At 51.7% G+C, this 14,396-nt stretch overlaps 2 protein-coding genes across 2 annotated transcripts; one reads left to right on the plus strand and one right to left on the minus strand.

Moving 5' to 3' along the window:
- Nucleotides 1-292: 292 nt before the first annotated feature.
- On the minus strand, nucleotides 293-5,554 carry TGME49_202255 (hypothetical protein). The gene is made up of 9 exons (XM_018779198.1): nucleotides 4,735-5,554; nucleotides 4,191-4,427; nucleotides 3,560-3,676; nucleotides 3,361-3,427; nucleotides 3,175-3,222; nucleotides 2,672-2,951; nucleotides 2,525-2,571; nucleotides 1,355-2,193; nucleotides 293-1,000 (listed from the first exon to the last, which is right to left on the minus strand). Exons 1-8 carry the CDS (start codon nucleotides 5,034-5,036, stop codon nucleotides 2,176-2,178), a joined length of 1,116 nt encoding a protein of 371 aa, XP_018637410.1. The 5' UTR covers nucleotides 5,037-5,554; the 3' UTR covers nucleotides 293-1,000; nucleotides 1,355-2,175.
- Nucleotides 5,555-5,729: 175 nt separating this feature from the next.
- On the plus strand, nucleotides 5,730-14,390 carry TGME49_202250 (hypothetical protein). Its single transcript, XM_018779197.1, has 8 exons — nucleotides 5,730-8,542; nucleotides 8,947-9,026; nucleotides 9,495-9,544; nucleotides 9,923-9,988; nucleotides 10,474-10,588; nucleotides 11,223-11,378; nucleotides 11,761-12,093; nucleotides 12,970-14,390. Exons 1-8 carry the CDS (start codon nucleotides 6,608-6,610, stop codon nucleotides 13,358-13,360), a joined length of 3,126 nt encoding a protein of 1,041 aa, XP_018637411.1. The 5' UTR covers nucleotides 5,730-6,607; the 3' UTR covers nucleotides 13,361-14,390.
- Nucleotides 14,391-14,396: the final 6 nt, after the last annotated feature.

Consider the following 14,396-nt stretch of genomic DNA (forward strand, 5'->3'; position numbering starts at 1 on the left):
TTCCGTCCGCGCACATAGTAGTCGAATGGTGGATTTGCCTACGTACCGGGTTTTAGTGGAAAATGGGTATATCCGTAACCCTCCAGCTTGTGCTTATTCATAAGGCCAACCGAGATAGCCTGGGTAAATAAGGAAATATCACTTTAGGTTGTTCTTCGAGGGGTTCGTATCAGCATGACCATTGTTGAAAACATAATGGAATGTGGAGCTGGCGTGCCACCGACTGCCAGGGAAATTTACTGGGAACAGGAAAAGGACTAGTCTAGGCTCTTGATTTCTCGGTAACGACGGTTTCCACAACCATCCATTGGCCGTGATGTCTCTTTGTTCAATCTGTTCTCTACCGTGTCTGACCTTGGTAAAGCCATTTAACTTATGCGCCAGACATTATTGCCCATGAGTAATCAGACTAAGGTATGTGATAGGACAAGATTATTCAGAGCCGTCTGGGTAGCTGTCCGTGATAGTGTCACGGACACTGCCAGGCTGCGTTTTTATATTGCATGTGACATTTTTCGAGTCGGCTGCAGCTGAACGTGTGGTTTGGTTTTATCCGGTATAACACCCCCCTGTTAGGAATAAGTATCGAGGAGGACAGCGTGATGTCCAGGCGTACTGGACTCGAATGTTAAACCGATTTATCACGCGGCTGTGGTGATGCGCGCTACCCACCTTACCTGGAAATACAGTCTTGGGAACTCGTTGGCGTCGTTGTTCAATGAGTGTACGAGGGGGTCGCCAGTCACGTCCTCGCCTTTTTTATGAAGGTGAACTTCGAAAGGCTTTTAGTCGCGGGGAACGAGCACCACACCAACCACAAGAAAAATCATAGATGACTTCACAAATGAAATGCGCACCGCCTGCGCTATGCAAGCAGCAGACAAGGACAGAAGAGCAATCGCTCTGGCAAACCTTTCCTCAGGTAAAGGACCTTACATGAGAAAACACGTGGAGGCCACTTCCATTCGCTCCGCAGCTGATCGATGTCGCCCCAATGAGCCTGAACACCATCAACACAGGTGACTGAAAATCTCCAGTATGAGGACATTTCACGTCTGACAGGCCAAAGACTGCCACCGAACTCAAAGACGGTTGCGCTGTGTCGAGAGGCAGCGAACCGGGGTGTTCGATTCCTTGCCATAATGTGGAATTAGGTTGTAGTCTAAGTGCATCATCAGTAGAACCCCCTTGTTCGTTTACATGTGAGATCTTCACGATACTGCAGCAGGAAAGTGATTCGCTGCTTTCCACTATGTTTGTAACCCTGATCAGATTCTTGTCTGCCGTCCCTGTTTTTGGACTACGGTGGCATTGAGTACAAGTACACCCCACTTTTGGAGAATGACAAACGCACTTGTGTCTCCTCTTGCCCTGTCGCCGCTCAAATCCATCGCCAACGTAATCAACGGACCAAGCTGAACAAACGAGGCGGCGCACTAATTCTTAGATGTTGCAGTCGCCCAGGCATAACGGTGATGGCCAGCGGGATACTTTTCCCTCAAGAAGAGACTGAAGTGAGTGTCAAACTGGGACCGCCGTATCAGCTATAGTTGCAACGTCGGGGCACATGCAAGTGTATGCGTATCATATCTGGCAACACATGGCCGCAGCTGGTCCCTCCTCCTACAGTAACAGAAAATACGAAAAGAGAGCTCCACGACACGTGGGGGATGCTACAAACTGTGAGGACTCGGCACTACGCAACAAGTTTCCACCTGAGACGCGTTAGCACCCATCACGAGAGGATGGTGTAGTAAGTACTATTAAATGACGACATTAAGTTGCAACAGGTGGGCGTCACTGGTATTGCTGCGTGTGTTCCCACGCTCCTCACGTTCAGCACTGCGGCTCTCATCATTCCCCACGTGCCCCTCGTCAGCTCTGATGATCCTACCCTTTGACTGAGGCAACTGCAACTCGTATAGAAGATACCTGTCCAAGATTTCCAAGCACAGTAGACAGACCACATGGTTGCCAGTTGTCTGCATTCTTTTCCCGGGCAAGGATGACAACCCACTGTAGGCGCCTTTCACAAATGCAGTATGCTGTCAAGCCGATGCTCCTTGAGCTTTATGACCACGTTCTTCCCGCTGCTTTTTCACACCTCACTTATGGATACTCACACGAATTTTGGGCAGATCCATTCCAGCGCCCGCGCCCAGGGTTGAAGTTGTTTCAGGAGGCTTCTCCGAGCTGGGTCACACACCGGCCACACGAAGGGGAAAAGCTATCTTTGCATTACAGCAGGACATAGGGGTTCCAAGTTCACGACCGCAGGATGCGTCAAGTAGTATCCTGCTGTCCGTCTGTTCAGATGGACTTCTGTGTGAAAGAACAGGCGGATAGAGTGTGTTTCAGTCCTGCGTCAAGAATCATGCTGTTGCACAAAAACCACAGAAAAGAGGGTCATTTTTGTGCCCATTTAGACACCTGAGTGGGCCTCAACAGGCAACTCCGTGATCGAAGACTTTCCCTCTCTCTCTTTCTCCTCGACTTGAAGGTGCCTTTCCCTGTTGCGACTCACGCTTTTATTGATGTCAGGGAGCAGTGCGCCTAAGCGGTACACGCGAGCTGTGTATCCCAAATGAACACAATTTTGGATATCCTGGGTTCTGTCTGTGTCTGCGAAAAATGTGACTGTAGTCCCTAGTACCAGAACTGCAACCCTCACTTTCTTGGTGAAGCATATCTCTACTCAGACCACATTTATTAGGGCCGATCTCATCCCAATGCTGGTTTGGGAAGGCCTTAGTGCTGGACGAATCGATCGCATGTACTCCGGTTCTGTCGAAGCTTTCGATTTCTCCCCAAGCAGACCACACTTCCTCCCGGATCATCGGTACTGCTGTTGGATTCGCCCTTAAGGGGAAGGGCTCGATAGCGGCGTCGACTGGCTTATTCCCTTCGTCACACTGTGTCACATCATCAATTGTATACTCGTAAGGTACACCCTGAACTCGCAATAGACCAAAACGAATGTGACGGTGGACTTCAGGGCAAGCTTTAGGAACATCGCTTGGGGCGCTGGACGGTGCTCAATGGCTCATCTTGGTCTCTAAAGCAAGGCTCATTGACTGGAAAATAAAATATAGTAACAATGGGTGGAAGCACCATGCAGTCTCAATCGCTTTCAGGTGAAGCGAAAAATCTGCTGAGGCTGTCTGAGATGCGTACCAGCGGTGTGGTCGCCCGGAACGTCTTGCCGTATTCAGAGAAGCCTGGCTGTCAGATGAGACAAGGACAACGTCACATGACGTCTAAAATAAGCGTCTTCTTATATAGCGTAAATTCGTGATAGCAAGAGGCCTGGCAACGAGCTGGTAGAACAAGTAAGCAGACTAACTCTTGGAAGCGACATACCGTCATTCGGACAACGTTTCCTCTTTGGTTGTACGTGATGTGGCAAAGAACAACGTCTTCTGGGATCCTAAACGAACACAAAGGGCACAACATGACCGGGCGTCAGAGTACGAGCTACCAGCGAAAACGTTATCTCTTGCAGCTTGTGTTTTTCCTGTCATCATGCGGAGTGCGTCTACAATTACGTGACGAAACATACCCTGTGCTTTCGATCGATGCCATTATGTACATCGTTTCAGTGCAAAATCGTTCTGCAGCGCTTAGAACGGCGGCACCTGCACCGGGCTCCGTTCGAACTTGGGCCATCTCAGCTTGTCTACATAGAGGGTCACACAGAAATTACGTCACTTCTCCTCGTTAAAAGCCTCCACCGTGAAAGCGGCAGAGCAGAGAAACGATACAAACATACGTTCTGGGAATACCTTGCTAGGAAAGGTTTCGATGACCGGTGTCGGTTGGCGAGCTTTCATCTCCCGATCTTGGCCCTGATCTATTGGTACGCATGAGACACCTAGACAAACAAGTCCCCGCATAGATGACATGCTGCGTATGGCTTGATGTATAGAGGATTCAGAGATTCGATGTGTTGTGACTGTTACGCTTGCTGTATTGATGATGTACTCGGCGGCCCGGCCTTTTACTGGACGAATCACTATGGCTCTTCTGCAAGGATATAGTGTAAAAGGAGACCCTGCATGCTTCAGACTGACCAAGCTCGAAAGCGAGGAAAAACTCGACGATTTACACCGTCTGAGATACAAGCGTATACCTCGCAGGACGGTTTCCATTAGATGAGAGAAAATGCTACACTCTTTCGTGATCGGACTCACACGGCGTCCGAATTGTAGAGAGGCGGGCTCGCGTAGAGGTCATGAAAAGCTTGAATTTGTTTCGGGATACAGCCGTCGGCCAGATCCCGGTCAGTAATTGTATAGATGCCGCTACTGAGACGTGTAAAAGGTACTGCTCTCCCCTCCTTGAGCATTCTTATTTGCGACTGAAACAACTCGAACTTCTGATGTTCTGCCCGAACATGACAGGAGGCATTCATGTACACCGCTTCTTCTCTGAGAACAAGGTCACATTCAGGAAGACGTTGAAAAATAACAAAAATCACAGCTCACCGCACCCGCATATAGAAGCAGCAATAATTGCACAGACAGTAGTGGACAAAAGAATTGGTTCTGTTAAATCCCTCATCTGATTCGCCTATTACACTTTCTCTTCCGTCTTGCGACTATTACTTGCGTTCCGACTTTTGAGGCAGTGAGAGGCTGGAAAGTCATGTTTGTGGTGAAGAACAGGCCGCCGAAGCACATCCCGTGATTGCTCAGGTTTGAAGCGGATCCAGTGAAGGCTGAGGTGAGAACTCACGTTGGGTTAATTAATTTCTCTTGCCAAACAATGTCTTCGCAATACCGTCGGACATGTGCGGCCGAGTTGGGATGGAAAGGTTGTTTATCTTTTCCTGAACTAGTGTTTTGAGGGGACTGCATTTCGCAGTGCACCCCGACAACTTCGGTGGGCACTCTGCTGCATCTTCTGTCCTTGCCGATCACAATCCGTGCGGCGTTACAATTAACAGGACTAAGGTACCACACAGTCACCCGGAAACGCACACGTGAGATGTCGGGACAATCGTGATAAACGCTGGTCTGGGCAAAGCCGAGCACCATTGTTCGTTTGATTCAGACTATGTTACGCCACAGCATGCTAGAGTCCGGAACTCCCTTCAGTCAGAGACGCCGCATCTGGTGAAGGAATCACTTTTGTAAATCTTAGTGAGCCTCTGCATGAATAAATCGTACGCTGTTTTGTTCAGCGTCGATTGGTTTATCCACTTCTTTGCCAAACAAACACCGGTGACCCGTTGTGCGTCACAGGATGCGGCGGACGATGAAAAAACCTAACACGAATTGCTATTAGAAAATGCGTCTTCATTCCGGACTGCAAATCAAAGGAATGCGCGTTATTATCTCAGGGTCCATCGGTCCGCTAGAGTGATGCTTGTTTCGTTTGGAATGCAAATGTGATTGGAATTAGAAAACCAAAACTACGTGATGCATTCAGGTTGGAGCACACCGCGATATGCGCAGCCGTCAACTGGCGGAACTCCTTGTCTTTTGGTGCCCCAGGCAAACACGATGCAACACTCAAAACTTTTCGCTGATTTCTTGGAAAAAGACAGTTGTGCAGATGAACGTCACAAACTTCTCGTGGCTTTCTTTCACCCGAAAGAAAACATAGATGAACGCGAAGTATCTTGGCTGTCCACTTGTTACCTTGCGATTTTTCACGCATGCTGTCGAAGCAGTTGCAGTTGTCGGTTCCCTAGTCATCACAGAGATCTTCTTTCTGAGAACAGCGCACACAAATAAGACATGTGGGACATTTCGTTTAACTGTTTTTTGGAAAACTGCAGAGGACTCTCTTCAGATGAGGAAGATATCGATGAAAAAGCGTGTGCTTGCTTTGTTGCCGTTTGTTGTAGCCTTCAAGGGGTAACTTGCGATCACTTTTCCGCGTTTCCTTTTGTTTCTTTTCTCAGGGACGGCCTTTCCGTCTCTCCGCTGTATTGCAAAACAGTTAGTTCGTTTTTTTTGCTTCTGTGCTCCCAGCGCTTCCCGATTCAAGTGCGCCTCCTTCGTGGTTTCACGGGGATGTTCCTTTCGCCGCTCGTTTCCTAAGGCCATTCAGTTGTCTCAGCACTGTCATTGGCTCGCTTCCTGTCCTCTATCGCGTGCCAACGGTTCTACATTTCGGCAATTTTTGTATGATTTTCGCTATTTGCACTCGTTCGGTCGTCTTGCACCTTCCAAACAGGGGTCCTTAGCAAACAGGGTACGAAACAGTCACTACTTCGGCTGGCGGGCTGGACATGATGCCCTCCAGGAACTGCAAGGAGTATAATGTGAAGATTCGACACTAACAGCCCCACGTTATGGCGGCTGTTTTTCCTCAGGCTGCAACGCCGCGCGAGCACTCGTCAGAAGGAGTTTTTTTGGTGTCCATACTCTTCGATGGAACCAGCGTCGGCATGGTCTGGAACTGTTTTTCGACAAGGAGATGTGTGTCTTCAAACGAATCTGTTTTGAGATCAGGACACCACTGAACCTGGTGAGGGATGAAGCCATTCAGGGATGATGTCTACTCTTTGCGAGGACTATCCTGGTGCATGTAATCCTCCTTGACCTGCGTCTGTCCGCTTTTCTTCCTCCTCTCGTCTCCTTACCTTTTCAAGTCCACCATGGCACCGACCGTCCCCGCACGCCCATCGTCCTCCTTGGAATCTCAGGAGGTAAATGGAGGGGACGATCGAGGCCGTGGCCACCGTCAAGGAAGTTCGTTGTACTCCGGCTTTGTTCGCGAGCGCCAGAGCCACCAGCAGTCTTCTTCTGTCGCCACGAGTGAGGCCGTTTCTGGCCCATCGTCGCATGCGTATGCCCCGTCAGCTCCACCTGCTTCTCTCAGCAATGGAGCTGTCTCCCCTTCTTCGTCCTGTCCTGCTCCTTTGATTTCGGACGAGCGTGCAGCCAGGTCTTCGGCCTTCCCTGAGATTCCTATGCTTAGCGCTGAAGACGCGGCACTGGCGCTTGCTTCGATGCCTCCACCGTTACCGACTGTCCTAGGTCGAACCGGCGAAGAGGAAACCTTTCTGCTTGAAAACGAGGTGATGAACGACTTTGATACACGCGCCTTCTTCTCAGACCATCTCGGGGATGTGGCGTCGCACGCTTCGTCCCTTCGGCCTTCCGGAACGGGCGGATTCTTCCGGCGGTGGTGGAAACCCGCGAGCGTTTTTGGCTCTGTGAGGAATTCGGCTGCTGAGATGACAGCGCAGTCGTCTTCCGATCCTCTGGGAGATCGAGGAAGTTCCGGGACAAGCGAGGAACACGCAGAAATGCAGCGCCTGGACGCCCCCCAGTCTCAGCTGTCGACTCAACGCTCTGCTGGAAACCCTGCAAGTGGAGGTCCGCGCTTGGTCTCCGGTGGAACTGCAGCCGCCTCGTCTCCACCTCCTCAGACACGAGCAGCGAGAACAGACAGTGGAGGTGCTGCCGCCTTCTCGTCCAGTGCCCCGACGACAGGGGTGCCTGCCGGCTCTCCCGCGTCGTATCTTCCTCCACCTCCTTCGGCGCCTAAGCCGGCGGAAGCGAGACCGACCCAGGAAGGTCACTCAGGTTCTTCACCGTCTCCATTTTCGTCTGCGCCGCTCGCTGGAGCATCTGAAATTGTGGGCAGGCCTAGCAGTTCGGAGGACTCTTCCCAGGACCTGTCGGAAGAAGACGTACTCGAGGACGACCAGGAAGAGTACGCCGGCAGTCCAACAGACGCGCCGATGTCCTCCGGTCCTACGTCTTGGCTTTGGAAGCGTCTAGGTCTCCAGCGTCTTTCTTCTTCCTCGACTCAGGGCCGGACGCCAGGTGCCTCGACGTTGGGGCGACGGGCCCTCGGAGTGCGCCCACGAAGAAGGCGACGGCGCTACGTGCCGATGACAGGTGTGCCTTCCGGGGAGCGCGAAGAGGAGGAAAATCCCGTCTCTTTCTCTGAGTCTTTCTCGCCTGCGCCAGCCAGAGAAGTGGCTGTGCTGGGGGCCCCGGCTTTGATGCAGGCGACGGAGGACGGGGAGTTAGAAACTGGCGTCGAGGCGACAGCGAGAGATCCAGGACAAGCGGCCAGCCCTCCCAGGTGGCGGTGGCGATCCGGATTTCTCCTCTCTTCCCAGTCCCCTTCTGCCACCCGTCCCCAGGGCCCTGCGGGGGACATCGAGATGGGGAGACTCCCAGCGACCGGCGAGGGGGACGGACCTGAGACGGACTTCCAGGCACCACGACCGGAGCGGGAGGGGGTCGCAGGGGCAGGTGAGGGGACCTGGCGATCGACTGTTGGAGAGTTGGGTGAGAGGATTCGTGTACAGTCCTCAGCAGTCCTTGCCTCACTTCGAGGTGCCGTGGGAAGACTTCGCCGCGAGCGAGAAGACCAGCAGGAAGCGACGGAAGGCCCAGCCCCAGCAACAACCGACCGGACAGCTACGACTCGTGCAGACGAGGATGACGAAGACGACCCGTCCTGTCACCAGCTCCTCCTCGTCACTGGCTGTCTCTGCTGGTTCCCTCTGCTGTGGGTTGTCGGCGCTATGCTGTGGTGTGTAACTCCGAAGGAACATCGCCGCGCACGCGCCGTGAGTGGCAAGCAAAGGTGGAGGGGAAAGTCCGCTGCGGAGAGGGGGGGAGGGAAATATACAGCAATCGTACAGAACGTGGGCGTCTGTGTCTCATAACTGGAGTGGGTGTTGAAAGAAGGAAGGCAGAAGCTGGACACACAGAGAGAGTGAACCCGTAGAAACAACGGTATCACGGAAGGTCCAAGTCGTGGAAGAAGGCGACAGGAACCGAAGCGACAGAGGGCTCAATGCGTGGAAGGACGAAGCAGCGAAGGCGAGAGAACGCCAGAGAGGAAAGGGGTGAAAAAGTAGCCAGACGACGGACAAACCGTGAACAGGGATGCGTGTCTGGCGTTGGTCTTTCACTTCGCTTAATGTCTTTGCCAATTTCTGATTTCGGCCTTTCGTGTTTTTGTCTTCAGTGGGGATCCATCAACGTCTTTCTGGTCTTTTTCACGTTCCTGTACCTTTTTTCGCACGTGTGGAACGTCGTGAAGCCGGTGTAAGTCGACGACGGGACGGGAAACCGGGATTTCGTTTGCTTCTTTCTCTTCTTGTCTTGTCACTCCTTCGTGCAAACATTCCTCAGCTCTCTCAGACTGCCGCTTTCTTGCAGGAGAGATGCACAGGCTGGCGAAGCACCGCAGGTTGATCTATGCGCCAGGTGGAACCGCTCTAGAACATCGGGGATTTGAGAGGACTCACGGAACCTTACGCAGCCGTGAGGAATAGAAATACGCTGTGTGCATGCTGTCTGATTCGCATCGGCAATTCTAGGTTTTCCTCATTGCCCTGCTTCTCCATTTGTAGTGACGTTTCCATTGATTGCAAATAGTGTGTAGAGGCTGTGCTCTTTTTCGCGATAGAGAACAGCTGTGTCAAGGCTCTGCACGGCCTTTGGAGATTGCTGTCTTCTATGGAATCTGCACCTGCTGTTCGGGTGTCCGTGCGTTGCCGTTCTCCATCTCAGGGGGCAACGAGCGGTGCTGTTCAACACGGAGGCTCAGTTAGGCTTGGAAGGTGAGCATTCGGCGAATGAGGGAACCATGCAAGTAGCGGAAAGAGAAGAGTAGAAGAGGTAAATATACAACACACAAAGTAGAGAAACGACCGTGGGTGAAGAGAGGGCAGAGCGAATGATCGAGTCTTAATGGCGGCTTTGCACGGAGGTTATGGTAACTTCTTTGTACCAATCTATATTGGTGGTTCGGAAGTCGTTTTCCCAAGAACTAACGCGATCTCCTATTTCCTAGGACAATTAGTGAACAAAGCTAGACCATGCATTGTAATTATCACATTATAAGTAGATATTGTCCCTGTACAAATGATCCGCGAACCAGAACTGTGGAGAGGAAAACTCGTCGTTGCTGTTTTTTTCCTTATCTGTCTTTTGCGCAGCTCCGTTCCCTCCGCGACATCCGGGAAACCTTTGGAAGGTAGAGGACGATGGCAGCGGTGTTGAGCGTAAGCTGCTTTTTCTCTTCTTCGACCCCGTTCTCGTTTAAGCAAGCGTGTGGACTTCGTGCACATCTGTTATCCATCTCCCTCTCTTTCTATCCATCAATGTGTCAGTTGCCGTCCGCGCATGCATTCCTGCACACTCCTAGACCGATATGCTTGTATTTGTGGACCCTCGTGGGGCCATGTGCGTTCACATGGCTACTCTTCTACGGTGTATCCCGTTGACTGTGCTCAGAAGCACTCGTTCGATCTACGTGCGGGATTGTAGACGGAGCAGTTCAGCAGCCTCGAATGTGTTTGTGGCAGTGCCATAACCAGGGGTGCCCACGTAGTTCGGTGATTTCAACCGTTGGATGATTGCCAGGTTTCGTTCGAGTCTCTACTTTTTTGTGAAAAACGCAGGTTCGCTGGCTGTGTTTCGAGTTTTCTCTCGACGTTTCGCCTGCATTTGCCCTTTGCCTGTGTGGTAACGCCCTTCTGGTGTACAGACGCTAACCGCTTGGCGTGGACCTTCAGCGACCCTGTGGACGAAGCCTGGACCTTCTTCAGTCTGCCCAGATCCTCGGTGACCCAGGAGGATGCAAAGCCCATTCTCTACGGCCGGTAGGCAGTGCGTGTGTGGTGCGGACTGTGCTTGATGTCTGGGTGTATCACGTTGTACCCTCACATTGACGCGTGAGATTACGTTTGTTTTTGTTCCAAATTCTGTTGATTGCACCAGGATCCACACTTGCACGCTGCTCCTTCTTGCATGGTTTTCTTAATGGCGCGGGAGCAGTTGTAAAGAACTCGGTCCTTTGTGTCTCGGAGAAAAAAGGAACTATTTTCAGCTCCCTAGGTGCTGAAGGACTTCGTCCTCATGCAGTGGTTTCATGAGTGATTTGTGTGCCACCCTGGTCGGACACGTATTTCTTCTTCACTTTCACGCCGCAAATTGAAGAAGCGTGTAATCCTTGGAGTGGTTCCGGTAGAGTGCACTGCAAGTGGTGTAGGAAAATATGCTATTTCCTTTTCCTCGATTCCGTGCAATCCAAAGTCCCGTTGGAAGCGTCTGTGTCGCTGGGCTTGGCTCTGCCTCAGAGGAAGCCGATCGTGTGTATGGAGGTTTTACCGTTTTCCCTCCAACTCGTTCTTCAGTCCTCTGTGCCCTCTAATCTTTTAACTCTCCGGTAGGGAAGACAAAGCCGCGTGAGACTCTCCTGTTTCCGACGTCCGATACTGTTGCTTTTCTCTCCAGAGTCGTTAGGTCGTCCGCGGCGTCTCCCTTCGATCTCATAGAGACCCCTTCCGACAAACAGCGGCCAAGCCTCCTAGGGTCGGCTACTGGCACGTGGGTCTTAGGGCCTAAGGCTCTGCCTCTTCCAGCCGGCAACCATCCCCCTACTGTGATGCTGTAAGCTTTACAAGCCTCTGCATTTGAATTTCAAAGAAGTACCGGCGTGCAGGGCCGCGGTACTCTATACGCGTATACACAGGCCTTGTGCGACCGCCTTTCGGTGGTGCCAGTTATTCACATCATTATTTATCTATCTCAATGTATATATCTGCGTATCTGTTTTTTGATGTGTGTGTACCTTTGATATTATTGCACACCTGTGTACGGGGAGCTTAGGAACCAAATAAGTAGAAAGTTGTCTGCAGGATTAGCTGCGGATTTGTCTACAGGTTTGCCTACCTGTGGCTCTCTAGCATATGCCCAAGTTGCCAGCGTGTTCTTTAAGTCGCCTGCGTCGTTTGGCTTATGCATCTCTTTTTCTCCGCCTCTCTGCTTCCAGAGGCCCGCCGGTGATCGCGAGCGGGCGCGTGTTGTGCTCGATCCGCTTTGGGGCGGGAGACGCGCCGGCGAGTTCAGCGCTTTCTTCTCTCCGCCACATTTTCGCGAGAGAGAGAGAAGGGAAACGCCCACAAGACGCGGCCGCAGAGGGACATTGGTTGTCGTCTCGGGGCAGACAGAAGTTACCTCTTTACGACGGAAGTGGAGGGGTGATAGCAGGAAGAGGCGATCGACAAGGAGAGGCCAGGTTAAGCTCCCGGAGAAAAGAGCACGAGCTGCACGCGGTTTTCCCCAGGGAAATGACAGTTGAGGACCTGCTCCTTGGAGACAAAAAGTGAGATAAATGACAAGCAACGATGATAAAGGAATCCCACACGCTCACTGGGGTACTCAATGCGCTTTTTCTGCTCGGAACATTAGGCAGCACGGGAGAAAGTGTGACGCGTTTCTCAGTTCACAATGTTATATATAGGTGAGTTTTTGAGGTGTTCTCGGGAACAGACGTAGCGGGGTAGAAGAAACGGACAATCAGAGTATTATCCATACATTCCAGGCATAAAAAGCGTTCATCCAGTTACTAAACAGGTGCCAGGCCAACAAGAATCCGATCCGTGTATTCCGTACAGGCTAACATTAGAAAGGAGACTACCAAAGTGAATATCATGATATTTGTACAGTACCGATTCACAGACAACGGACCTGCTTCGAATCGTCTGATAATTAAAAGATCAGAGAAAGCAGTTGACCTTTAGTGGCCTCTACGTCCAGATTGTGCTCGGATACATACGCATTTGAATGCATTTACTTTGTACACACAAATGTTGCGTGACAAAGCCGGACTGGAACACTGCTTGTCAGCAGGTTGGACGAATGACAGGAGAGAAAAGAGCTCACTTCTGCAAATGTGCACACAGACACTGTCTTGTGTGGTGATGAACAACCATGATGCAGCGCCAAGCACCATCTCATCCTTTTGCGGTAGCGAAGTCAGAGAAGTTTGATGTCTTCCGTCGTTTTGGTTTTCGCCACGAATGGCACATATGTTTTGGTTCGGGATGCATTTTCTTCCCACCTCCGACACATTGTCCGGTCTGTCTTTTTTTTCTTTCTCCCTTTTCTGTGTATCCTGGGCTATTTCGCATGGTTGCTCGGTCTGTGCGGTTTGGACAAAAACTTTTCTTCCTGTGTCTCCGTGTCTGTGCTCCTAAAGCTTGCCTTCCTCCTTTTTCGGAGCGGGGCTTCGGTGCGTGTCTCTTCGTCGCTATTTGAGCTCGTCGCACGCGTCCACGGGAGTTGGCGGCATGTCGCGCCCAATGCAGAAAAACGCGTTTTCACCAGATACTCGCTCTTCCTCTTCCTCGACTCTTCTTCCCTTTCGCTGGCTGCTTCTTCACCGCGCTGAACGCGGCGGGGACGTCAGAGTGGCCTCTCAAGTTATCGATTTCGGCGAGTCGAAATTCCTGTGCAACCCTGCAGTTGTGGCCATGGGTGAAGAAGGCAACAGCCGAGACGCCGAAGGAAAGGAAGGAGATGCGGAGGAAAGCCGCGCCTTCCGAGGGTTCATCGACGTCCAGCAGGTCCTCCTTCGTGCTCTTCCGTAGTGCGAGGCCGACACAGAGGGAAGGAAAAACACGCGCCCAAGCACCGTGGGAAGGCAGACACGAAGCCGAGACAGCTGGCGAGGAAAAAGGACTGAAGGTGGAAGGGTAAGGGAAAATGCGTTCGAGCCGGAGCAAGCGAGAAGGAGTGAAGATTCTGTAGACACACGCAAAGCGCCGCTTTGGAGGCAGCTGTTCGAGGGCAAGACAACTTGCAATGTGGTGTAGTGATTTCCAAGCAGACACAAATGCCAACGTGCGTGCCGAGACACTTTCGCAGCTGCGAATTTGTGATCCTGGGCGACTCTCTCACGACTGCTGGGCGCAAATCGAGATTTGGACCAGCTGTGCAAGCGGTGCTACTGTGATACTTCCTGTAAAGGAAACAGGGAGGGAGCAGGCAAGATTTCAAGCATAGGAGAACATTTGGCGGACGGAAGAGAAAAACGGTAGAGGAGCACGAAAATGTCTGGTCCAGCGTGGATTTGATGCCTCGGTTGTATGCCACCCTGAGATAGCGTTCTGAGAAGGCCTTCACCGACGCGTCAGGTGGAGACACTGCGAATGATCCACTGTGAACGTAGTGAGGAAAGGGAACGATAATCTATATGACATTTCAGGGGAGAGGACTTTGCTTTCGATAAATCACTTCCAGGCAAGTTAAGTCGCGTTCGTGTACAGACAAAGCGCGCGCTTCAGCTGCGGAGAGAGTCAAAGAGATATTCTGTGTGACATATGCTCAGACATCGACAGGCTGAGCTTAGCTGGATCGATATGATGGAGGAAAAGGCGAAGTGCTGTCCACCTGTTCCATTGAAACCATCAAGTAATCACTGTCTTCGGCTCGTTGTAGTTTCTAGTTTTTCGTGAAATTCCGAACGCACCCGTCCAGGTGCTCATGATCGTTTGTCTTTTACGTGCAAGGTCTGCCTCCTTTCCCCGCACATACCGCCTAAACGAGAAAAGGAACGATGCGGTGGGGTGGAGCACCTAGGGAGACAATGGGGCGCTCACGCGAATCAAACCCGTTGCCGACTTA

Source organism: Toxoplasma gondii, chromosome VIIa (assembly GCF_000006565.2).
Source record: "Toxoplasma gondii ME49 chromosome VIIa, whole genome shotgun sequence".
NCBI lineage: Eukaryota > Apicomplexa > Conoidasida > Eucoccidiorida > Sarcocystidae > Toxoplasma > Toxoplasma gondii.